General features: G+C 39.6%; 1 protein-coding gene across 5 annotated transcripts in view; it reads right to left on the bottom strand.

The window, feature by feature from the left end:
* The window catches only part of LOC132405634 (long-chain-fatty-acid--CoA ligase 6-like), a 125,216-nt gene that overhangs the window by 30,056 nt on the left and 68,228 nt on the right, over positions 1 to 26,932 (bottom strand). For 4 of the 5 annotated variants that reach the window (XM_059990594.1, XM_059990595.1, XM_059990597.1 and 1 more), the window contains 9 exons: positions 26,490 to 26,591; positions 26,252 to 26,351; positions 24,421 to 24,599; positions 17,049 to 17,081; positions 16,800 to 16,851; positions 10,065 to 10,138; positions 4,988 to 5,065; positions 3,435 to 3,569; positions 675 to 809 (listed from right to left, as the gene is read on the bottom strand). In XM_059990594.1, coding sequence (XP_059846577.1) covers positions 675 to 809; positions 3,435 to 3,569; positions 4,988 to 5,065; positions 10,065 to 10,138; positions 16,800 to 16,851; positions 17,049 to 17,081; positions 24,421 to 24,599; positions 26,252 to 26,351; positions 26,490 to 26,591 — 888 coding nt within the window. Of the gene's footprint in view, positions 1 to 674; positions 810 to 3,434; positions 3,570 to 4,987; positions 5,066 to 5,112; positions 5,191 to 10,064; positions 10,139 to 16,799; positions 16,852 to 17,048; positions 17,082 to 24,420; positions 24,600 to 26,251; positions 26,352 to 26,489; positions 26,592 to 26,932 lie in introns of all 5 variants that reach the window. The other variant, XM_059990598.1, reaches the window with a different exon arrangement.

The following is a 26,932-nucleotide window of genomic DNA, read 5'->3' as shown; positions in this document are numbered from 1 at the left end:
CAAGAAACATTTCCAAGAAATGTTTCCACTCTAATTTCAATTGCAGTGTGCCCTTTCAATAAAAATTCAGAAAGACAATAAACTTGTAATTGATTCTTTTCTGAAATAAAAGTTAGGAGATTTCTGAAACACAAAGGAATCGTATCTGTGGGGTGGTGCTATATTTCTAGCCTGGATTAATGAGTCTGGGCTCAGATCACTTCTCAGGTGGCCTTATGACAATCTATGGGCTTATTGAAAGACTATCTTGTAAATACTGCTACTGTTAATATCAGGAACCAATTCCCCTTGGAACAAGAAATCAGCAAAAGATAAAGAATTAAAGATAAAATTCAGCAGACATTCTTCCCCCACAAGGTATGGTTATAAAATTACAACATTATGTTACATTTGGAAACTAATATTTTTTCCATACTTTCTATACCAGCATAGCATTGAAAAGTAATTGTAGTTAACTGCTGCAATTTAACTAAGTGATCCTGATGTTAGATTGAATAGTTTTTCTTTCTACTGAATAGACTTTCTCAAAACATATCTGCCAACAACAAAGAGTATGGAAAGATATTTACCAGTGTCAAGAAAGTCAAAATCAAAAAGTCAGATTGTTGTGCAAAAGTGATCAACTTTCTTGAGTATGGTTGCATGATAGGACTTTAAAACTTTAAGATTTTTACCTGTATTTTCTTGAAAAAGATTTTATCCCATACACTGTCATTCCTTATGATACCATTTCGCACCTCCGCTGCTTTTCTCTTGGCAGCAAATTGCAGTAGCCAGCGTTTTACTGGTGTACCAGCTTGGCTAAATATCTAAAATAAAATGGATAATATTTACACTTTAGTTGCACAATGTAGTGGGAGAAATAAATAGCACTGGAAAATAGATTTATTTTTAGGTTTTATTAGATTTATTTTCAGCTTCACAGTGGGTTCAGAACCTGAAGCATAAACTCTGTTTTCCTTGACACAGATCCTGCCTGACCTACAACATTTTGATCTAATGTGAATTTTAGATCTCACGTACATTCAGAGGCCACTTAATTAGGGACACCATCTCACTAATGCAAATATCTAATCGGCCAATCATGTGGCAGCAACTCCATGCAGACACGGTCAAGAGGTTCAGTTATTGTACAGACCAAGCACCAGAATGGGGAAGGAATGTGACCCAAATGACTTTGAACATGGAATGATGGTTGGTATCAGATGGGGTGGTTTGAGTATCTTAGAAACTGCTGATCTCCTGAGGTCTTCAAGAACAACAGTCTCTAGAGTTTATAGAGGATGGTGCGAGAAACGGAAAAAAACATTCATTGAATGGGAGTTCTGTGTTCTTGTTAATGAGAGAGATCAAAGGAGAATGGCCAGACTGGCCCAGTAAATCAAATAACCATGCATTACAACAATGGAGTGCAGCAGATCATCTCTGAATACACAATATGTTGAACCTTGAAGCGGACGGACCACAGCAGAATACTAAACCAGGTTCCACTCTTTTGCCTAATAAAGTGGCCTTTGAATGTAAATGCATGAAGTGTATAAAAAAAGCTTGGTGAAGTGCAAGCTTTTTTATAGACAATTAACCACACAGCGATGCAATTAACCACATTGAGTATTGTCGTTAGAAGGTAGGACAGTGGAGCACAGGATCAGGCCTAATGGCCCATCATGTCTGCACAGACAATAACACCAATTTATAAAGCACATCTGGCTGCATGTGTCTGTACCCCTCCATTCTCTGCCTGATTTTGTGTATTCCTAAATACTTCTTAAATAGTAATATTCCTCTTCTGCCTCCCCTGGCAGCACATACCACTCTGTGTGGAAAAAAATCTTGTCAATACTGTATATTATCTTTAAACTTATTCCCTCTCATCTTAAAGCCATATCCTCTAATATTAGACACTTTCATTCTGGGAAAGAGACTCTTGGCTATCTACGCCTCTCAAAACTTTATACATTTCTATCAGGTTGGCCCTCAGCCTCTGGCAGTCCAGATAAAACAATCCAAGTTTGTCCAACCTCTTCTAGCTAATATTCTCTAATCCAGACAGCATCCTGGCGCACCTTCTACAAAGCTTCCACATACTTTCTGCAGAGTGATGACCAGAATGGTACATAATACTCCAGATGTGGCCTGAACAGAGTTTTATACAGCTGCAACACAAGTTCTCAGCTTTTAATACACAGCACCCCAATAACTGAGGGCAAGCATGCAGTACGTCTTCTTTACAACCTTGTCTACTTGTGTCATTGCTTTTCGGGATCTAAGGACTTAAACCTCAAAATCCTTCAGTACATAAATGTGGCCAGGACCCCTGCCATTTACTTCATATGTTCTTCTTACGTTTGACCTCCCAAAATGCAACAGCTCATACTTCTCTGCATTAAACTCTGTCTGCATCTTCTTGCCCACATTTTCAGCTCAACCGAATCCTTTGATAACCTTCCTCACCATCCACGACTCTGCCATCTTGTATCATTTGAAAGCTTACTGATCAGCACACCGCCACTTTCATGCAGATCATTTTGATATTACACAAACAGAATTTCCACTACTGCTCACAGATCTCTAGTTGGAATAATACCCCTCCACCAGACCCTCTATCTTCTGTTGCCAAGCCAATTCTGGATACAATCTACCAAGACTCTGTGGACCGTATGCATGTCAATCTTTCAAATTAACCTACCACGAGGGTGCTTGTTGAAAGCCTCACTAAAGTCCATGTATACAGTCTAATATCCACTTATCTAACCTCATCAATCATCTTTGTCACCTCCTCACTATACCCTATTGTTTGTAAGACATAGCTTCACCCACACAAAGCCACTTTGAGTATCCTTAATAAATTATGCCTTTCCAGATGGGAATAGATTCTATCCCTGAAAGTCTTCTCCAAAATTTTTCTAATGAAGTATGGTTCACCAGCCTATAACTTCCTGCTTTGTCCCTGTTCCCTTTCTTAGAGGAACAACATTGAATAAACTGAGATATGCCCCATCAGGCATTTGGGATTTATCCACTTTGATGCTCTCCAGGAGACCCGACATCATCTCAGTCTTGATAGCAAGATGTCCTAGAATATTAGCATCCCCTGCCATGTTCTCTGATTGATATTTATGCCTCCACTAGATTGGCATCTTGCATTATTATTCTCTTTGCCATTTGACCTCTCCTGCATTGCCACATACCAGTGACTTTCCTTTTGTTCCTCTCCTCCCCTCTCCTCTGATCAGCCTGTTCTTTTATACACAAATATAAAATCCATTAGAGATATTTCCACACATTAAGTAGTTAACAATGCATGAAATTATAATTCTTAATTTTAGTAAATTATAATTTTTCTAAGGCATTACACGACTGCAATTGGATTAAATTGTACGGTATGCACATTTACTACTAAATTATGCATTATTACATAAAATACTGCTAACCTTGTCATACATTCTATTTAGTAGTCTTGGAACTACAGGAAAAATTGTTGGATGTAGAGCCTTCATATCATCAGAGAGGAGCCTAATGTCACCTTGGAAGAAACCAATCCTGCCTCCATGGCATATAACTACAGACTGAAAGAACATGGAATCTTAATTATTTAAAGTAGACACAAAGGTTCTTTTACTGTCACAGTCTTTATGTGCTTCAAGTTATCCAATGAATGACTTCAATATTATCAAAACTAATTATTAGAGTACAGTAATTCATATAAACATGAAATGGAAGAGGACATTTGCAAGGAGAACTGCATCATATTGGAGATCGTTAATGAGTGAAACACTTACTTTTGGTATGCATGAGTAACCTGAAACTATAGCTTTAGAATAATCTTGAGAATGAGGATTCCTTCTGATAACCTGAGAAAATCTGATTTACAATAGAAACCAGTGCTGGGGCCCTTACTATGTCTTATATACATTAAGGATTTTGGTATGAAAGTAGGTGATATGATTAGTAAGTCTGCAGATGACATAAAATAGGTGGTATTATTGATAGTGAGTGGATAGTTGCAGGCTGCAGGATAATATTGATCAGTTGGCATCATGAGGAGGACTTCATACTTGTTATATATATATATATATACATATAGGTTAGAAAGTTAGAATTTTTTAACCCCAGGGTAGAAATATCAAGCACCAGGTTACCGGGGTAGTAGTGGAATCAGGTAACTGGTGAAGTTAAATAGAAAAATTAATATGAAGGGTTTGGTTAGATTTGGATGACACACAGATGGAGGGCAGTTAGTATAAATTAGCAAGGAGTTAGGCAGAACACTATGGATCAAATGGCCTGTTCATAGCTTAATGATCTTTGCAGGTATAAACCAAAGATCTCTGAAGGTGGCAGCAAAACAGAAAGTTAGCTCTAAAAAACCTTTCAGATATGATAGAAAAAGATAGAAGGGTGAAGGCAAACACAAGACAGACTTCAGGATATTATTCAGTACAGAGAGAATAAAGAACATTTTAGAATGCTTGCTCAAGTAATGGAGTAAGACTTGTGTTAAATATACTTTTGTGGGAAATTTAAAATCTTGAAATTTTGTAAGTATGTTATTAGGTAGGGTAAAGGGATCTCCTTTAAGCTAAGCTACCTAATGAGCACATTAAACTACACAGTCATGATATTTGAGAAAAAATGTATTATTTTGCATATGATGCATTAACTCAAAGCAACATGTCGCATTTCGTGCCACAACAATCTAATGCACATTTGGTGTCCAAGGATTGCATTTCAATTACTGTCATTTTGATGATGTAATTGATGAAACTTGGATGGAAGTAAAAAGGTTTGCAATAAGATGGTTATGGTTACCTTTGGGTATAAGTTATTACTATTATGGTTAGCAGGGAAGTATGGATGCAAATCTATTTTGTTCTTAGTAGGGCTTCACCAAAAGGATGAGCAAAAAAGAGAAGAACGTAAGTGCATATATTTTCAGTGTGATGAACTTTGGTAGATATTACTGTTCTGCCTTCATCCTTCTTACCTGTACCATCCTTTCAAACATGTGTGCTAAAGGCAAGTAGGAAATATGTGCATCTTCAGATGTAGGTAACCATTGGCTCTGTAAAATAGAATAAATGGCACAAGCCTGGTGAGACAGACTCTTACCTGGATAACTCTCTCAAACATGTGAGCCAGAGGCAAGAAGGAAATAAGGACATCATCCTGTCTTGGAAAGATCACTTTCTGCAGAAGGTATGAGGGAATGTGAGACAGAGAGGAGAATACACTGACAGAGAGACAAAGAGAAAGTTACAAAAGAAAAGAAATGGCACCAGAAGAAACGGGTGTGAATTAAAGGAGCTTTGTCATCTCACAGCATGTACAGAGGAAGTTGCTCCACTTTACAAAACTGTGCTAAACTCACATCCCAAAATCTAGATCTCAATACATAACCAACTTAAAGGAGACAATCTGCAGGTGCTGGAAATCCAAGCAACACATACAAAATGCTGGGGGATCTCAGCAGGCCAGGCAACATCTATGGAAAAGAGTACAGTCCATGTTTCGGGCTGAGATCCTTCATGAGGTCCTGCTGAAATGTCTCGGCTCAAAATGTTGACTCTTTACTCTTTCCCACAGATGCTGCCTGACCTGGTGAGTTCCTCAAAACCAATTCAGTTCTGATGAAGGACATTACATTTGAAATATTGACCATCTCTCTCCATAATTACTACCTAATTTACTAAGTGTTCCTAGCATTTTCTGTTATTTCATATATATAGTATCTTCAGTACTTTGCCTCTTCTAAAAACGTTCTCCATTTTTGAGGCTTTCTACATACAGACTACCTTGTCTTCAGCACAAGGGCTGTTCATAGGAAGTGCTCCCAGATAACTGATAAGGTGCAAATGACTGTCAAATTGTGATTTGCTTTAAGCTGGACAAAAGCTCTGTGTAACCAACTTGATAATTTGCCACACAATGCGTTATAATCAAATGCTATATAGTTTCATGAAGGCTCAATGCCACTGATAAGACTTCTCTCTTCCGCTTTCTCAGTCACTCCTAATGCAATAAGTTAACTCTTCACTAATTTGCCAATGGAATTTGTCATAGGAATCAAAGCAGCAAAATGTTAGGAACACTTTTGTGACATAGCCCCTTTAATAAGAGTAAAGTAATGAAACAACATACAAAACAATCAATTAGTAAACACTACAAGCTGATCTATATCAGTTAGTGTGGGAGATGTTATTTGGAGCAAAAGTTACCTAGATGTTGCACCAATAGTCATATCTCAATTCTACATTGTAACAGAAGATCAAACTATCCGAATTTACAACAGTTTTAAGTAACAATTCTCGTTTTCTCAATATGCTGGGAATGAATGGTTTAAGCTAATTGCCTATACGGCATCAAATTCTTGAACTATGAGAGGTGTCAGAGAGGTGCTTAACCATCTATGAGCCAATACACAGCAGGATTCAGATTTTACTGGAAATAGTACAGCCAATAGTTTTTTGTAATTTTCTGAATGGTGTACCTGCACTGCCATACATTTTGTCAATGTACTCAACTGCTTTCAATGATTTCTGAATATATACACAATTCCTTTAATCTGGAACTGTTGTGAAACTTACCTGCAACTGGATGTATGTTCAATTTGCCTAATTAAAAAGTGGTGTTACTGATAAATACTAAGGCTGAGAGTGGGTAAATCCAGCTTTACTTTCTCCATACATTCAGCAGGGTGTAACTGTACCAATAAGAAATCTAATAGTTTTAATCCTTCAAAATGCTGTTTAATCTTAATGGCAATGTGGATCTCATAGGATATCTAAAATTATCAGTTTATTGCTCTTTTCAAAGTATTTGCTACAGATCATTGTTCATTTTCTTTTGTGCAGTTGCTGTATTCCTGTCCTGTTTTTTTTTGGTTCACATATTATCAGCTAATTAGCAGTTTTCTGTTCTATTAATTGCTTCCAAGAATAGCTGACTACGTTTAATACTGATTAAGCATTGAACAGGAGGCAATGACTGACGGTTACAGGAGAAGAAATATTTCGCACCATTTTTCTTAAAGTACAACTGGAAAAGAATTACATGAACCATGGTTAATGCTAGTTTGATTACTGAATGAGACAACACACTATAATTGTTTAAGTGAGAACCCATAACAAAGATATTTCACTACCAGCATTCTATGTAAGTTTTCTGATAAAAAATGCTGTCATATATCTGCCTCAGAAATTATTCCCTTTCAAGTTTCCTCATGCTGATTATTAGTCATATTTCCTGTGAAATTGTTCCATAACCTTGGTCATTATACCATAAGACACAATAAGTAGTTTTCAGCTTCAATCTTTCTTTGATGGTCTCATCCATTAATTGCACTGAGTGTAGTAACATAACTGATTTGATTTTACATTCACCACAAGCAAACTAATTATACATTGTGAAGTGCTGGAAATATTTCCAGTCAGCAATAATGCCTTTTAAATCATGAATTTATGATCTGCTTTTACATGCATCTTCAGTTGCACTATCTGGTGAAATTATCATAGGATTTCCATTTTTCTGTTCATTTTCTCCTCTCCATTCATCAGCTTGGCTGAGATGGTTAGAAAGGTCAAGTCTGCAAGGGACTAAAGCTTAGAATAATGAGCAGCCTAAATAGCTGAAAGGTGCTAATGCCTTTTGATCTCCCCTTCCTGTTAATGGCACTCTTAGACTAAGTATTGTACTCGACATTCACTAATAATGATAGGAAATAAAATCAGAGTCTAGGAGTTTAAAATGTGTTCTGCTAACTTCATAGCATTAGCTGGAATGTATTATCAGAACATCTACTGAAAAGATATTAAAACTGTTACAGATTACCTTCACAAAAATGTGACATTCATGCGAATTAAACTTAAACAGTCATTGCCTCAATTGCCAGCGTTGCATGGTTGCAGAATGCACTAGGTACAATATGCACCACAGCAACTTGCCAAGCACTCCCAAACAATATCTCCATTACTTGGAAAGTCAAGTCTATAATTCACACGAGTATGCATCAAAACAAAGTTCTCTCTGTACCGCAGTAGATGTGGCAATAATAAACCCAATTTATCCTAAACAAAGTCTCAAGAATACAAGTCATCTTTATTAGAAATGCTTCGCATCATCACTGGGAGTCAAATTCCAGGAACTCTTTATCTAGCACAGGGGTGGGCAAACTTTTTGACTTGAGGGCCACAAAGGGTTCTAAAATTTGACAGGGGGGCCGGACCAGGAGCAGATGGACGGAGTGTTTTGGTAATACACCTCATGAGAAAGTAAAATATCATGGGATATGTAGAAAACATGTGCTTTAATTTCAATTGAAAATGAACAAATGCATTACAACAAAATATCTGTCTTTGAAGTCCCATGGTATTTAGCTATTTATTGAAATGACTTTTAAAACACTGAAAATTAAATGAATAAAATACAGCTTTTTTTAATAGTAACAGTTATTATTTTAAAGCACTGAAAATTCTGTTATCCTTCAAGATATTATCATCATCACTCTCCTCCTGACTGTCTTTATTTCAAAAACGGTAGGAGATGCAGGTCTACTTGTCCTGCTCCTTCTTATTCAATTGTCCCCTGTGCCAAAACTCAACAACGACCCGCACAATGACAAAGCAGGGAGAGCGCGCCGGTATGCGGAGCTCTGTGCTCGCAAATCCCCGCAGGCTATCTCCCTTAGCCGGAACGCTGGCTAATTGTGAGCCGGTTCGGATGTGCCAGGAAATGGGTCGCCACAAGGTCACAAAGTAAAGCGCAAATGTGGAGTAATACGCTGCACCTCAACAAAGGTCAATGTATATAGAGTGCGTCATCTATTGGGAAAACGCCAGAATTGCGGGGAGAAAACGTTAACAAGGTTTATTAATATAATTTCATCAAGTTCTGCGGACCGGATTAAAAAGCTTAACGGGCCATAGTTTGCCCATGCCTGATCTAGCAGCACTGTTGGAACACTTTAACACATGGAATGCAGTAAAAGAAGGCTGCTCCTCTCAAGGGTAATTACAGATGGGAAATGGATATTGACCTTGTTTGTGATTCACAGATCTAATACATGAATTAAACATGAGTATATTAAAAGCTTATTGTGGTATGCAGTTTTGCAGTCAACTTTTATAACTCAAACATCCGATGTATTTGAAAATGACTCTTGTAGAAAAAGCATTTACAGGATGTATATTGTATACATTTCTCTGACATTAAATTTGACTTTTGAACCTTTGAACCTTTTGTATCACTTCTCAGTGAACGTCAGTGAAGCCAGAACAGCAGTAAAGGGAGTTTACCCAAGAGGAGAGGGCAGAAGAAGATTATTTTCCCAACAGATTAGATTTTCAACAAATATTTGATTCTTAGACACAAAAAGAAGTACTTAACTAGTTCTGTGCACAAGATATTTTTTCCTTCCTACACCCTGTAGTGTTCAAAGCCGGAGTGATACATCCTGACTCCCATTCCCACAGTTCTGTCCACATCTAAAGCGAGGTACATGAAAGTTGCTGAAGATCAATTAAAGTTTGAGATTCCTTTCCACCTCTGTGCTTATCCCTAAACGTCAGCAGGCATCATCATTGCTGTTGGATCAAAATCCCAGAAACCCAATGTATCAATATCATCGAAGGATTTTTGCTACAAGGACTCCAAGGTAGTAATGAACTACACTTTTTCTAAGCTAGAATGGATGGCTAATAACTGTTACTTTTCTACATTTCTACATTTCTTAATCTCACTGTTGCAATTTTATCAAGATGGACTTTCTAACTAAATCATTAGTCCTTCCTAATTAACAAGACAAATTTAACAATGTTCACACCACAGAAAATATACGTGTTCAAATCTCATGAATTAAGTTTTGAAAGTGATACCATGGCCAAACTTACATCGGAGATTTCTATTCAATAAGTAAAATTTAATCTATTTACAAATTCATCTCAAGATTACTTACATTTTCTTGCACACTTTTCACAACTTTAATTTTATAAGAGTAATTAGGATTGAAAATAAGTTTATGCGATTATTCTATCTGCAGCCAAACAGTTCTTCATGTTTATATTCACCTCTGTAACTTTCAAAAAGCCTGAAAAATCAGCCACCACATTCCCATGTGTGAGCATAGCCCCTTTTGGATTTCCTGAAAAGAAACGTACATTGTCAAACCATTTAAGATAATCAACAAAATACAAAGCAATTTGTAAAAAGTATTGTAAAAAGTAGAATTATGCAACAAGAACAATTTGAAACTGTCCTGAACAAGGACCTCCACCTGAAATGTCGATTATCTATTCATTTTCATAGATGCTGCCACATCTACTGAGTTCCTCCAGCATTTTGTATGTGTTAATTTGAAAATGAGGGCTTTTTGGCTGACATGAACATGCACTGAATAGCCTTCTACAATGCCTCAGGAATATTGATTCTAAAGAAAATTGTACAGGATCTGATAATTTCTTTGTCATGGTATTAAAGTGGTGAGAAATTGTAGAGGCTTTAGTCACCACATTCTTCAAAGCTTCTTGATTAACATCAAAAAGACAGTACTTCAAATTGAAAAAATACAAATGGCACTCACCTTGTTTTTAGTTGGCAGGAAAGATAAACTGGATCTATTAAGACTATTGATAACCTGCAGGAACTGCATCTCCCCCTCCTCTCCAAATAGGATTATATATCTGACTATCTTGATCTGTATACCACCTTACATATCCCAGGATCCATCTGCATAATTTCTCTATTAAACCTACTTGCTTACCTGGTGGCTATACAGTATTTCATTTAGCCTTGTAAAGCAGGTTTCTTACCAACTTCTCTTCAATTTGTTTGTCCATAGTAACACCACAGAAATATTTAAATAAGTCTTTTAGATTAAAACCTGCAGGAAATAGAAAGTAATCATAGAAAACATAGAAAAAGCCTACAGCACAATACAGGCACTTCAGCCCACAATGCTGTGCTGAACATGTTCTTACTTTAGAAATTATCTTGGGTTATCCATAGCCCACTAGTTTTCTAAGCTCCATGTACCTATCCAGGAGCCTCTCAAAAGATCCTATTGTATCCACCTCCACCACTGTCGCTAGCAGCCCATTCCATACATTCACCACTCTCTGTGTAAATAACTTACCCCTGACATCTCCTCTATACCTATTTCTAAGCACCCTAAAACTGTGTCCTCTCGTGTTAGTTATTTCAGCCCTGGGAAAAAGTCTCTGACTATCTGCACGATCAATGCCTATCATCATCTTATAGACCTCTCTCAGGTCACCATTCATCCAACGTTGCTCCAAGGAGAAAAGGCCAAGTTCACTCAACCTGTTCTCATAAGGCATGCTCGCCAATCCAGGAAGCATCCTTGCACCCTATCTCCACTGCACCCTTTCTATAGTTTCCACATCCTTCCTGTAGTGAGGTGACTGGAACTGAGCACAGTACTCCAATTGGGGTCTGAGCAGTATCCTATATAGCTGCAACATTACATCTCAGTTCTTGAACTCAATCCCACAGCTGGTGAAGGCCAGTACACCGTGTGTCTCCCTAACCACACAGTCAACCTGTGCAGCAACTTTGAGTGTCCTTTGGACTCGGACCCCTCTGATCCTCCACACTGCCAAGAGCCTTACAATTAATACTGTATTCTGCCATCATAGTTGACCTACCAAAATGAACCTGGGTTGAACTCCATCTGCCACTTCTCAGACAATTTAGCGTCCTATCAATGTCCTGCTGTAACCTCTGACTGCCCTCCACACTATCCACAACAGCTCCAACCTCTGTGTCATTAGCAAATTTACTAACCCATCCCTCCACTTCCTCATCCAGGTCATTTATAAAAATCACGAAGAGTAAGGGTCCCAGAACAGATCCCTGAGGCACACCACTGGTGTCCAATCTCCATGCAGAATATAACCCGTCTACAATTACTCTTTCCCTTCTGTGGGCAAGCCAGTTCTCGATCCACAAAGCAATGTCCCCTTGGCTCCCATGCCTCCTCACTTTCTCAATAAGCCTTGCATGGGGTATCTTATCAAATGTCTTGCTGAAATCCATATACACTACATGTCCTGCTCTACCTTCATCAATGTGTTTAGTCACATCCTCAAAAAATTCAGTTAGGCTCGTAAGGCATGACCTGCCTTTGACAAAGCCATGTTGACTATTCCTAATAATATTATGCCTCTCCAAATCCTGCCTCTTACCAACCGCTGAAGTAAGACTCACTGGCCTATTATTTCCTGAGCTATCTCTACTCCCTTTCTTGAATAAGGGAACAACCCTCCAGTCCTCTGGAACCTCTTCTGTTCCTATTGATGATGATCACTGACAGAGGCTTGGCAATCTCTTCCCTTGCCTCCCATAGTAGCCTGAGTTATATCTCATCAGGTCCAGTTACTTATCCAACTTGATACTTTCCAAAAGTCCCAGCACATCTTCTTTCTTAATGTCTATATGTTCAAGCTTTTCAGTCTGCTGTAAGTCATCCCTACAATTGCCAGGGTCCTTTTCTGTAGTGAATACTGAAGCAAAATATTCATTAAATACCTTTACTACCTCCTCCAGTTCTATACACAGTTTTCCACTGTCACACTTGATTGTTCCTATTCTCTCACATCTTATCCTCTTTCTCTTCACATACTTGTAGAATGCCTTGGGTTTTCCTTGATCCTGCTCACCAAGGCCTTCTCATGGCCCTTTCTGGTTCTCCTAATTTCATTCTTAAGCTCCTTCCTGCTAGCCTTATCATTTTCTAGATCTCTATCATTACTTAGTTTTTTTGAACCTTTTGTAAGTTTTTCTTTTCTTCTTGACTAGATTTTCAACTGCTTTTGTACACCATGGTTCCTGTACCATACCATTGTTTCCCTATCTCATTGGAACGTACCTGCGCAGAATGCCATGCAAATATCCCCTGAACATTTTGCCACACTTCTGCCGTACATTTCCTTGAGAACATCTGTTCTCAATTTATGCTTCCAAATTCCTTGATTGCTATTGTTAAATATACAATTTAATAGTGTAATTATTTGGTGTATACCTTCTATAATATGGGATACTCTGTCCCATTAGAACAGAGACGAGGAGGAATTTCTTCAGCTAGATGGCAGTGAATCTATGGAATTCATTGTGACAAATGGCTATGGAGGCTAATCATTGGGTATATTTAAAGCAGATGTTTATAGATTCTTGATTAGTAATGGCATCAAAGACTCTCAGGAAAAGGCAGGGGATCAGAGTTGAGAGGGATAATAAGTCAGCCATGTCAAATGATGGAGAAGGCAATGAGCCAAATGGCCTAATTCGGCCCTTATGTCTTATGGTCATATGGCAGGTTGATTGACCAACAGCCCAACATGTGGAACTCACTTTTTGGCGAAAATCATGGTGAAGTATACCAACTGTAATAAATACTAACTTGGAGACTTCTGATTACTTTCCTTAAACATGCCCAGAAGACCTGGAACTCTTAACTTGCTATGGGCACTGGGATTCAGCATCACATACATCCACTTCCTTTTCTTTTTGAACCTGAACTTGATAACATGGCAAAGGCAATGTATAATTATGCAACTATTATAATTTGTTTAGATGCTCAATTGTCTATAACCATGTAGCCATGAAAACATTTAAATTATATCCAGGAATATATGCATATATAATAATTAGACAATAGTTTTTTTCAGCAGACTCGATTTTCAAGTGTTTCAAATTGTCAGCAATTATTGCACTTGTGTGAATTTGGAAAATTGAATACTTAATTGCTAAGAACAGAATACATACAAATGAACTAATCTAAACTGATAGTATCTTATCAAACTTGGTACCTGTCCTATTTGATATTAATGTTTATCTGTACTGCATCACTTTGTTTCCAAAAGAAAATGATTCCCCCATGATAACCACTGTGGAATATCAACATTTGAAAGTTTTCGGTAAAATAGATACACATGAAAAGAAATCAAGATTCTGGACTCAAAAATTTCTGCCACATATGCAAAACTATTTTATTTGAGATCTGTTGCGTCTTTGGGATTCTTAGTATATCATTGAAATAAAGCTTTATTTCTGACTTGTAGAAGGCAAATAGAAATCAGAAAAAAATATTCACAATGGTAGATTTTCACTGATGATAATGTTTATTAGAGATGAGACACTGGACTAGCTTATTCTTCACGATGAATCTCATTCCATAATACAATCTCCTCTAATTTGCTCTGGCCATTTTTGCTCAATTTTTCTTACTGAGTGCAGTGATGTCAATGTTAAAACGTTGTGAATTTCTGTGCTTTGCCTCAGAGTGATTTTAGGTCTGTCACCACTGGGATTATCGGTGAGGTCCTGCCAATACATGAAAAACAACCTATTGTGGGGTGGAAGTCAACTAATCTGGGATAATGTGGGGTTTTTGGCTAATGTGGGGTAGTCAGAATACACCAAGTACCACATAGGTTTCACAGAGCAGGGTTGTGACCTAGTGGCATGGAGAGCCAACATGACTGGAGAATAACATCTCTTGCACAGCATTAATGTTCATGCAAAAAGATGGGTATGCACAGCACTCTACACCACCCGGTATTAGTGCATTCACTCACTCACATGCATAGGTTTTGGTATAGAAGACCTTGGTGGTAGTTTTGCGGTTAGCATAATGCTCTTACAGTGCCAGTCTGCCGCTGTCTGTAAGGAGTTTGTACATTCTCTGTGATCACGTGGCTTTCCTCTATGTGCTCTGTTTTCCTCTCACGTTCCACAGCATACGGTTGGGGTCAGCGAGTTATGGGCATGTTACATTGGTGCCGGAAGCGTGATGGCATGTGCAGGCTGCTCAGCATAATCCCCACTGATTTGACTTTGATGCAGACAATACATTTTGCTGTATGTTTCGAAGCACTTTGAGCCAAGTAAAGCTAATCTATTAAAGGTCTTTATTCCTCCTCACCTGATATCAGACACTAAACCCAGCTGCACCTTGTGCATATTGCCAGCTGAGGGTGCAGCCACAAATCGACCCATAATCCTGAGGCCTGGCTCCAGCCGCAAATCCAACTCATGCACATGACAGTCAGCTCCAGCGGCTGACCTGGTCCACATTCCTGATGCTCATTGTGAGCTGCACACTCAGTCCACCCTCCTGACACAAGGCCCCGTCTGCCTACCACAGACTGACAGTGTCAAGGATTTAGATGAAGATAATACTCGTCAGATGATTCAGTTGATAATTGCCAGCAACCATAGCCGCCAGACAGTTTTTGAAAATAAATAGAATTGCAAATGCTGGAAATCTAAAATAAAGACAGAAAATGCTGGAAATACTCAGCTGGTCAGGCTGCATTTGTGAGAAGAAAAACAGCTACTGAGTATTTTCAGCAGATAGATTCGCTGTCCACTTACTCTCATTACTGTTTGTGGGGAAACGGCTATGCACACACGCTGAGCATTGCTTTTTCTTTATAATTCATGAGGTATTATTGCTCAAACTTAACTGTTGGCACTGAGGAAGCAGTTAATATTCATACACTTTAGTGGGACTGGCTGTGTTCCACATAGGATAGACAGGGTGAGGTAATAGGTTTCTTTTTCAGAGAGCATGAGTAAGTCAGATGGGTTTTTAATGACACATACTGTAGGTTCACAGGTATAATTACTGATAACTTCTTTAATTTCAGATATATTTAATAATCATGAACTTAATTCCACAGTTGCAGTGATGGATTTGAACTCATGTGCCTTGCTTCTGGATGCAGGGCTACAAACATAACCAATGATGGTGGCACATTTGGTCACATTTGGTCTCTGGGTCCAACAAGTGGTTTAAATGTTTGTCTTAAACAATTTTCTTGTGATCATAAGACCCTGAATACTGCAAGTCCAGTTCATCGGTTCACTGTTAAGACCGATGGTGGGGGAGCTACGTGGTCTTGGTTGTTGTGTGGACCTGGTCCTCACGCTGCGGCGTCAACCCAGGGTCGGAAGCACCAGAAGTGGTGTGGGAGAGGACAGAGGCACGTCAGGCACAATGGAATCTGTGCTGGGTTGGGGGCTGGTCTCTGCTTTCCCGTTGGTGCTGCTCTCCAGTGTTTGGAAGATAAACTGGATTGCTCCAACTGCCGTTAACACAGCGCAAGGTGCTGCATGCTCTTTTTTGCAGAAACGACAACATCCCATGCACCAAGAAACTTCAGGCCATGCCCCTGAGGCTCTTGTGCTAACATTATTTTGAGACTATACTTAGCATCTGTGGTGAACTACGTGTGCCTGTCTGGACACGCCCCCTGCTGACTGCTCCCACAGACCCCTGTATAAAGGCGATCGAGGCCTGAGCCCGGCCTCCCAGTCTCCAGGATGTAGTGTGGTGGTCACTCACTGCTTGTTCCTTCTTCCAGTCAATAAAAGCCGATATCTCGCCTTTATGTCTCAGAGTGAGTTATTGATGGTGCATCACCATCATATCTATGAGCTTTGTGTGATGATATGTACTGTGTTTTGCACCTTGACCCTGAGGAATGTTGTTTCATTTAGCTGTATACATAAGTGTGATTGCATGACAATTGAACTTGAACTAATGTGCCACGCCTACTACATGCATCAAAAGCCATTCCAAAGGTAAACTGGCGAGGTTGTGAAAGATACTACACAAATTAAATTATTTCTTGATTTATACCTAAAACATTATTGTTCTTCGAGCTAACTGGTTATTCGAGCAATCACCTTTCCTTCAAAGATTTACATGGGCTGTGAGAAAGGAAAACCAGGTTCATAACAGTGTTCAGATATATTAAATAATTCTAAGCAATACATACCTGTTGTTCCACTGGTAAAACAGACAATCGATAGATCTTCAGGTCTCGGAGGCTGAATGAAAAAAAGAAATATCAATGAAGGAACCCAGGAAAAGAACAAGTAATAGAGGATACAAATTAATTCTGAATTCCAGAGATGAATACATTGTGCTCATCAGTGCTGGTAGCTAGTGTTGACTATTTCATGTTATTGTTCCCTATATTATGAATATGCTCTCAAAAATAAAGCACGTTTATTACTTCACTCACCACAGGATCTCGCCTGTTAATTTTTCCAAGGTTCTGAAGATGAGAAGAGAAAAAAATAATTTCAAAATAAAAATCTGGACAAATATTTCATCTTAAAATGGCTTTTGATTTTTAATAGACAGCTGTACAAGGAAAGCTCTTCAAAAATGGTTAATTTACAAGCTTTGGTAATTCTGTTAAGTGCTGTTAGTTTCATTATTTTGGGCTGATTCATTGATAAAACACTGCTGAAGTCCTGCAGAACATGAGCTTGGCAACAGGATGACCTGCAAAGGATTCACAAATGAATAGTACTATTTTCATAATCTGCTTAAAATAAATTTAGGCTAATACTCTTTTGTAGACTGTATTTTTGATTCAGCTTTTGTAACCAGTTTCACCATTGTCTACTGACTGGTTTAAAAGAAAAACTGGGAATAAAAGGAAAGCAGATGACCCCATAGTCTGCAGTAATCTCCATGCTAGGAGATCATTTCTGTCATCTGTGTAACAGGTCCCATAGAGAAAACCAGGTTAATTAAAAATGCAGCAAAATTAAATGCAATTTTGTACCCTGCTGTTGACCCGTGCCATTTCTGAAGCTGATTAAACTTTATATTACTTGCTATAAATTTTTCTGCAAGATGACTGGAAGTATAAGGACTTCCCTTTGATTTCACAATGCAGAGGTGAGCCACAAACTGAAATAAGACATAAGACCATAGGACATTGGAGCAGAATTAAGTCATTTGGCCCATCCTGTCTGCTCTGCCATTTCATCATGGCTGATCCAATTTTCACCTCAGCCCCAATCTCCTTTCTTCTCCCCTTATTTGATTGGGAGAAGTGCACTGACATGGTAGCTCATCACCATGCAAGGCCGCTGAAAAGATTTAAAAAGTGAGCAGCTTCTTTCAGCAGTAGATTTGATTGAAAGAAGTGTGCAGACACAGTAGTTCGTCATCGCACAAGGCAGCTTAGAAGATTCCGGGATAACAGGGAGACACTGCCCAGCAGAGCAGTCATCGAAGGAGCATGAATCAGAGTGGTAGGGCTTTGGCTCCTTGGGGCTTTGTCGAGGACAGGCTTAGATAAGGTAAGGAAGTGTTACTTGCATATTTCTTTTTTTCCTTTAATTTAAGAACAGTGGGTATGACTGCAAGGCCAGTTTTCTGCTGTGGGTATCGGATGTGAGATATCTGGGAGAGTTCCAGCCTCCCTGATGGCCACATTTGTGTCAGGTGCATCGAACTGCAGCTCTTTAGAGAGTGGGTTAGGGAACTGGAGCTGCAGCTCGATAGCCTGTGGTTTGTTAGGGAAAGTGAAAAGGTGATTGATAGGAGCTACATGCAGGTAGTCATACCGGGGCCAAAGGAGACAGATAAGTGGGTGACTGTTGGGCTAGGGAAGGGAGAGCATCAGGGAGTGGTGAGCACCCCTGTGACTGTCCCAATTAACAATAAGTACTCCATTTTGAGTACTGTTGATGTGGACGACCTACTTGGGGGAAGCAACAGTGGCCGTGCCTCTGGCACCGTCTCTGGCCATGTGGTGCAGAAGGGTAGGGAATGGAAGAGGATGGCAGCAGTGATAGGGGACTCTATAGTTAGGGGGATGGGCAGGCAATGCCGTGGGTGCCAAAAAGAAACACGGATAGTTGATTGCCTCCCAGGCGCCAGGGTTTGTGATGTTTCTGAATGAGTCCACAATATCCTGAAATGGGAGGGTGAGCAGCCAGAGGCCATGGTACATATTGGTACCAATGACATAGATAGAAAAAGGGTGGAGGTCCTGAAAGCAGAATACAGGGAGTTAGGAAGGAAGTTGAGAAGCAGGATCTCAAGGGTAGTAATCTCAGGATTGCTGCCTGTGCTATGCGACAGTGAGTATAGCAATAGAATGAGGTGATGGATAAATGTGTGGCTGAAGAATTGGAGCATGGGCAGGGATTCAGATTTCTGGATCATTGGGACCTCTTCAGGTAGCACTTGAATCCGAGGGGGACCAATATCCTGGTGGGGAGGGATTAAACTAGATTTGCAGGGGGATGGAGACCAAAGTGAAGAGGCAGATGATGGGGCAGTTGGCGCACAAGTAGAGACAGCTTGTTGGGAGTTTGTGAGGAAGGATAGGCAGATGGTAGAGCAAAGATGTAGTCAGCCAGATGTTTGAGATGTGTCTATTTTAGTGCAAGAAGTATCATAAAGAAGGTGATGAACTTAGAGCCTGGAACAATACCTGGAACCATTGTGGCCATTACAGAGATCTGGATGTCTCAGGGACAGAAATGACTGTTGAGTGCGTCAAGGTTTAAATGTTTCATAAAGGACAGGGAGGAAAGGAGGCAAAAGAAATAAGGGTATGGCATTGCTAATCAGGGATAGTGTCATGGCTGTAGAAAAGGAGGAAGTCATGGAGGGATTACCTACAGAGTCAGTGTGGGTGGAAGTGATAAACAGGAAGGGGGGCAGTAACTCTACTGTGTGTTGTTATAGACCTCCCAATTGTGACAGGGACATTGAGGAGCAGGTAGGGAGGCAGATTCTGGGATGGTGCAATGAAAATGGGTAGTTTTGATGGGTGATTTTTATTTCCAAACATTGACTGGCATCTCCTTAGAGCACAGGGCTTAGATGGAGGGGAGTTTGTTAGGTGTGTTCAGGAAGGTTTCCTGATGCAATATGTAGATAATCCAATTAAAGGAGAGGCTGTATTTGATCTGGTAATAAGAAATGAACCTGGTCAGGTGTCAGATCTCTCTGTGGGAGAGCATTTTGGAGGTAGTGATCACGACTCTATCTCCTTACCATAACGCTGGAGAAGGATAGGAGCAGACAAATTTGGAAAGCATTTAATTGGGGTAGGGTGAAATATGATGCTATTAGGCAGGAACTTGGGAGCATAAATTGGGAGTAGATGTTCTCAGGGAAATGCACAGCAGAAATGTGGCACATGCTTAGGGAACTTTTGCACGGCATTCTGCATTGGTGTGCTCTATTGAGGCAGGGAAAGGATGGTAGGGGAAAAGAACCATGGTGTGCAAAGGATGTGAAAAATCTAGTTCAGAAGAAAAGCTAATGAAAGGTTCAAGGAACTAGGTACTGATAGAGTCCTAGAAAATTACAAAGTTGCCAAGAAGGAATTTAGAATGAATTTAGGGGAGCTAGAAGGGACCATGAGAAGGCCTTGGCAAGCAGGATGAAGGAAAATCCCATGGAATTCTTCAAGTACATGAAGAGTAAGAGGATAAGCTGCGTGAGAATAGGACCAGTCGGGTTGGATAGTGGAAATGTGTGCATGGAGTCAGAGGAGGTAGCGAAAGGTAATGAATACTTTGCTTCAGTATTCACCAGAGAAAAGGACCTTGGCAGTTGTGGGAATGACTTACAGGGGACTGAAACACTTGAGCATATAGATATTATGAAGAAGATGTGCTAGAGTTTTTGAAAAGCATTAAGTTAGATAAATCGCCGGGACCAGACAAAATATACCCCAGGCTACTGTGGGAAGTGAGGGAGAAAATTGCTGAGCCTCTGGAGGATCTTTTCATCATCTTTAGGGATGGGATAAGTACTGGAGGATTGGAGGGTTGCAAATGTTGTTCCTTTGTTCAAGAAAGGGAGCAGAGATAACCCAGGAAATTGTAGATCAGTGGGTCTTACTTCAGTGGTGGGCAAGTTGTTGAAGAAGATCCTGAGAGGCAGGATTCATGAGCATTTGGAGAGACATAATATGATTAGGGATAATCAGCATAGCTTTGTCAATGGCAGGCCATACTTAATGAGCCTGATTGAATTCTTTGAAGATGTAAGGTAGAGCAGTGGATGTAGTGTATATAGATTTCAGTATGGATGTAGAGTGTATAGATTTCAGTAAGGCACTTGATAAGATTCCCCATGCAAGGCTCATTCAGAAAGCAAGGAGGCATGGGATCCAAGGAGAGTTTGCTTTGTGGATCCAGAATTGGCTTGTCCGCAGAAGGCTGTGGTTGTGGATGGTTCATATTCTGCATGGAGGTCAGTGACCAGTGGTGTTCCGCAGGGATCTGCTGTTGGACCCCTCCTCTTTGTGATTTTTATAAATGGATGAGGAAATAGAAGGGTGGGTTAGTAAGTTTGCAGATGACACAAAGGTTGGGGGTGTTGTGGATAGTCTGGAGAGTTGTCAGAGGTTACAGTGGGACATTGATAAGATGCAGAACTGGGCAGAGAAGGGGCAGATGGAGTTCAACCCAGATAAGTATGAACATGTTAATTTTGGTAGGTCAAATATAAAGACAGAATATAGTAGTAATGATAATACTCTTTACAGTGTGGAGGGTCTGAGAGATCTTGGGTCTGTGTCCATAGGACATTCAAAGCTGCTGCGCAGGCTGACAGCATTGTTCAGAAGGTGTATAATGTGTTGGCATCAGCCATGAAATAGAGTTCAAGAGCCATGAGGTAATGTTACAGCTATATAAGACCTTGGTCAGACCCCACTTGGAGTACTGTGTTCAGTTCTGGTCCCCTCGCTACAGGAAAGATGTGGATAATATAGAGAGAGTGCAGAGGAGATTTATGAGGATGTTGCCTGGATTGGAGAGTGTGCCTTATGAGAACAGGTTGAGTGAACTTGGCCTTTTCTCCTTGGAGTGACAGAGGATGAGAGGTGACCTGCTAGAGGTGTACAAGATGATGAAATGCATTGATTGTGTGGACAGCCAGAGGCTTTTTCCCAACTGAAATGGCTAATACAAGGGAGCATAGTTTTAAGGTGCTTGGAAGTAGGTACAGAGGGGATGTCAGGGGTAAGTATTTCACACAGAAAGTGGTTGGTGTGTGGAATGCACTGCTGGGGATGGCGGTGGAGCTGGATACAATAGGGTCTTTTAAGAGCCTCTTAGGTACAGGAACTTAGAAAAATAGAGGGCTATGTGGTATTCTTGGCAGTTTCTAGAGTAGGCTACATGGTCAGCACAACATTGTGGGCTGAAGGGCCTGTAATGTGCTGTAGATTTCTATGTACTTATTCTTGATTGGTAGGGGCATGCAGGGATTCGGGCTGAAGGCAGTAGATTGGGGTGAGAGGAAAATTGGATCAGCCATGTTAAAATGGCAGAGCAGACTCAATGGGCCATGTGACCTAATTCTGTTCCTATACCCAATGGTCTTATGGCTTTATGGTATCTCTTCATGCTCTGACCAATCAAAAATCTATCAACCTCTGCCTTAACATACATCAGGACTTGGCCTCCACAGTTGCCTGTGACAAAGAATTCCACAGACCCACTACTCTCTGGCAAAAAAAAATCCTCATTGTTCTAAAGGGACACCCCTCTATACTGAGGCTCTGTCTTCAGTTCTTAGACATAGGAAACATCCTCTCCACATCTAGTCTATCAAAGCCTTTCATTATTTGATAGGTTTCAATGAGGTCATCTCTCATTCTTCTGAATTCCAATGAATACAGGCCTAGAGCTATCAAACGCTCTTCATATGACAGGCTATTAAGATAAAGAGCCCAAACCTACTCACAATACTCCAAGTGAGGCCTCACTAGTGCTTTATAAAGTCTCAACATAACATCTTTGCTATTATATTCTAATGATGATGATGACGATGGCTGATTCTTTACTTGCGAAGATCAGGAGGAAAGAAGAGTCCTCAGGAGCGATGGTACGATTGTTGGTGACTGTAGAGGCCAATCCTGGATCTGCAGACTTTGGAACTATAGGGACACGGGAATAGCTAGGATGAGGGAGCTTGGGTAGTAGGATCCTTCCTGCATCTCTTTATCTTGCCTCTATTGTGTTTTTTTTTGGGGGGGATGGTATACTGTGTAAGCCAAAGCAACAAATGTGGTCCAAAGATAAGGTGAATTGCTAGAGGATCATGAGAGAATAGAAACTGTTGTGCAAGTGGTCTTGGCCTGGACTGCTCTGAAAGTCACTATCATTGGTCATTTAGCTAATTAACAAATGTACCAAGGTTGCAGTGCCACGTCAGCTTGCATACTGTTCACACAGTTCAATTCTTGACTTCCGGTCAAGATGGCACCAGCAAATAACGATTCCTTGGGCGACAAATTTCAGATAGTCCACAGAACTACTTATTTCACTTTTTCTATGTCTTCTACATCTTTTTATCTTAAATGTGCTTCTGGAGTTGTTGAAGCCTGTGACTTACAGTTTGGAGATTGATTGAATGATCTAGTGCTGGAGTGAAAATTGCAGGAGTGGAGCACGAGGACAAGCTACCTCGAGGAGAAGAAGCTCAGAGACCACGATTGGGGCCATGATCAACTCCATTACTCGCCAATGAAAACAATGAGGAAGGTTGAATGCAGAGGGGAGCGTCAAACGCAGAGGTCAAGTGGCCACTCTCCTCGGAAGGCCGCTGTGTTCGAGAGTCACTCTCCTTAATGCTGTTGGAGGATATTATTGAAACTCTGAGATTTATGGATTGGACTGCTGATTGTAGTTCATATTGGGCTCCTTCAGTTTTCTGTGTTTTCAATCATTCTTTCTTATTGCCAATTGGCATGTTGGGGCTTGGGAGTTTGGGGTTTGATGTCTTCATTGCAATTTTCTGGCTGAAGAAGATATTTCACTATCTTTACTTTCCTTCATGTGGTGACCTTTGAAAACCTTTAAACCCAAATGCAAAGTTTTTCAATAAGCTTTTATCCAACTCTGTTGTTCTAATAGATGTAAATGTTGCCATTTATTAGTTTGTGGTTTACCTCTGCATTAAATGAAATCAAATGAAAGTCCATACATTCCGAGTCATTTTTGGGAAAAACTGGTATTAAGTATTATCATGTTTAAACTACCTGGCGTAAGTCTTCTTTAACTTGAATACTTACCTCATCTACATCACTCTCTTCAATAATTCAAAATTCCTTCTTTCTCAGTCACAACATCTGCCCAACCCTAAATTTGCCCGCAAGTCTCACCTCCATTACTGATTGTTATCCTGATCCTCATTGCCCTTCCATATGCAAATGTCACTCTTCCCAATGTTATTGTCACCTTCCATTAACCCTGACTGTTCCTCAGATGAACTGGCCCTTGATGGCCCGGTCACCTTCCCTGTCCCAAATTTCTGTTGCCACCCACTGCTGAACTCTCACCCCAGCTTCATTTCCCTTGAAGTTGAACCTGGAATCCAGAACTTAGGCACGATGGTGGACAGTGCAAGGAACAGCCTGATAGTTCATGGCAGAAGCCACAGCATAGGTGCTTCAAGCTCTGAGAATATTTCATTGAAGGGAAAAACAATCAGAAATAGGCTTTCTTTTTATTCTGTGTCAAATCATCCCATCTTCATCAGGAACTATCATGGGCGTAGCAATCACAATCCATGGTATACCTGTCTAAGAACAGCTTTGATCATTTTCATCAATCACATACCTCTACTTCCTGAAGGGCCAGAATATTTACTCCACAGTCATTTCCCATCTCTACCAAGTCTGCCTCAAATGGATCCATTAGGATAACAACCGCCAGGCCTGGAGTCTCTTTTCTCTCCACGTTCTTCAAAAGAGTTCTTGCTTTTTTCACATTGTCACAGATAACTGTTGATATCTCAGCTTAAAAAGGAGTGCATGTATTTAGTGGCACATTGTGCTTCTGGAGAAATTATAGATTCCAGATCTACAAGCAAGTCTAGAAGTTTGGTAAAATCTTGTTCACGCTCCCACCCCCTCTACCCGCTCTGTCACACTATAAGAGGAAAATAAAACACGTTGGTCAAAGGGAAGGCTTCATTTACGGCATGCATTTGGAAGTGTTTAGGAAGAGGCAAATTCATAACATGGAATTGAGGATGCCCATTTCAGATATCACTTAAATCTAACCAGGGAAATTACAGCATTGAGTAGCAAGATGGCACTTTGTGTGGGGTTTACTAAAATAATTAACAAGTCATTCTTAGATTTTAAATATAGCCAATGATGCAGTTTTGTTACTAATTATTTATATACTTTAAAACCAAGCAATACTTTCATGAAGTGAAGAGGCCATGGCCTGCACAATTTAATGAAAACTTCTTTGGAACAATTTTTTCAAGTAGACTGAAGATCCATGCATTTTTTTTCAGCACGAAAATATCACATGATCACGGTGCAATGCTACAATTTACTTCAATGTGTCAATTGTTAGCTTCAGTGACGAATGCTTGCCAAATATATTTTCATGCATGGTGAAATAAAATGATTTTCATGTAGACTTTATCTTCTAAAATAAGAAAAATACAAGAAAAATGTTTGTAAATTATTCTTGTGCTAATGAAAAATATATTGAAAATGCAACAGAACCCTGCAGACCATCAGGTGCAAATAAAGACATTTTTATCAATGATTGGGCTCTGGAAGAATAGCATTCAAGCAGATAAACTTGGGAAATAAAATTTGGCTTTGGCAGAATTGGAAAGCATCAGGACCGCCAGTCTATTTAACACCTGTCCAGTATGAATCTACATCCAGTTTTATTCCCATCATCTGTTTTTTACCTCCTTCCTTTTTTCACCATTAAGAATGGCACAGAATCAATATTAAAGCGGTGAATTACATCCTAGATCTGTTCCAGTCAATGGAAAGAATGGAATTATATCAATTTAAGGATGCCCTAAAGAGTGTGCAAAAACTAAGGGTTATAATAGGACATAATCTACAAAATATTTGCCAATGAACTGCTAAAGAGAGGGTTCCAAGACAGTGGAGCAATGACTTTTATCATTTAGTCCTATAAACCGTCAACAAATCACATAATTCACTAGTGATAATTCAAAAGATATGAATAAATGCAAGATCCCATGAAGCCATCTTTGTCCCAGTTGGGGTAAGAGTATGCACACTTCCAGACCTCTTATAACTCTTCCCATAAAACAAGAAGCAAATTGTAGTTTACGACTTATAAAATATTAAAATGTTCCATTGTTACTGAGAACATTTTTTTTGCTGAAAACTTGTTTTCCAAAGCAATCTGTTTAGAGTAATTCATTTAAAATAAATATTTGATTATTATTTTCATTAATGAATAAAATACAATTTTTACATTTAATTGTTTTTCCATGAGTGTGAAGCTATTTGTCTTTCAAAGAAATATCTACTGCACATTCTGCAGGAAAATAGTTACTTCAAACCCCTTAAAATTAAGGATCCTTTGATTTCACCTTTTTTTAATTGGCATTTAAGTTGAATAAACAATGTATAGTTTTAAGAATGGTGTTGTTTTTTTTTACCTGTGTTAATAATGTAGCGAATGGCTTCGGGTCCGAGTGTGTCATAAAGTGGCACTACCACCATGGAGTAGGTATAGCATGCCAGCTCAGCAATAATCCACTGGTGAGAAGTTGCAATTATAAAAACACAAAAATAAACAACAAAAAGAAACAAAACTTCATGCATACAAACAAACATCAAATTAAGTTCCTTTTTAATAGAAGTACCACAAAATACTGGCTGAAACAATTTTCTCACCTCAGGCCTGTTTTGAGCAAATACACCTATGAATTGGTCTGGTGATGATCTGCAGTTTTTTTGGAGGAGTCCAGATCCCAAATCCATGGCTCTGTTGGTAACCTGTGAGGAAAATAATATTGCTTTTGTCATATATTCAGACCAAAGAAAACCAATTAAGCAGTGTTGCCCTATACTATGTGTAAAGGGGGTTTCTTCTTTTTTCTTTGTTACTGTTGGGAAAGGGTTTCTTTTTGTTAACTAGCAGGAATGCTAATTTACTGATAACGAGAATGGTATTCCTTTGTAAACCAAATGGGGATTAATGTTCTTTCTTCTGAGTCTGTAAGCTTTTGTTGACGGGCTTTTGGGCAGATCGGCGCGAGGGGGTCGAGAGAGAGGACGCAATGCTCTAAGCTGGGCGAGGATCGGACCCCAAAGGGGGGTCCGAGGCCGGGAGATTC

Source organism: Hypanus sabinus, chromosome 15 (genome assembly GCF_030144855.1).
Source record: "Hypanus sabinus isolate sHypSab1 chromosome 15, sHypSab1.hap1, whole genome shotgun sequence".
In the NCBI taxonomy this organism is placed as follows: domain Eukaryota; kingdom Metazoa; phylum Chordata; class Chondrichthyes; order Myliobatiformes; family Dasyatidae; genus Hypanus; species Hypanus sabinus.
The sequence above is the reverse complement of the archived record's forward strand: the minus strand, read 5'-3'. Positions and strand labels throughout refer to the sequence as shown.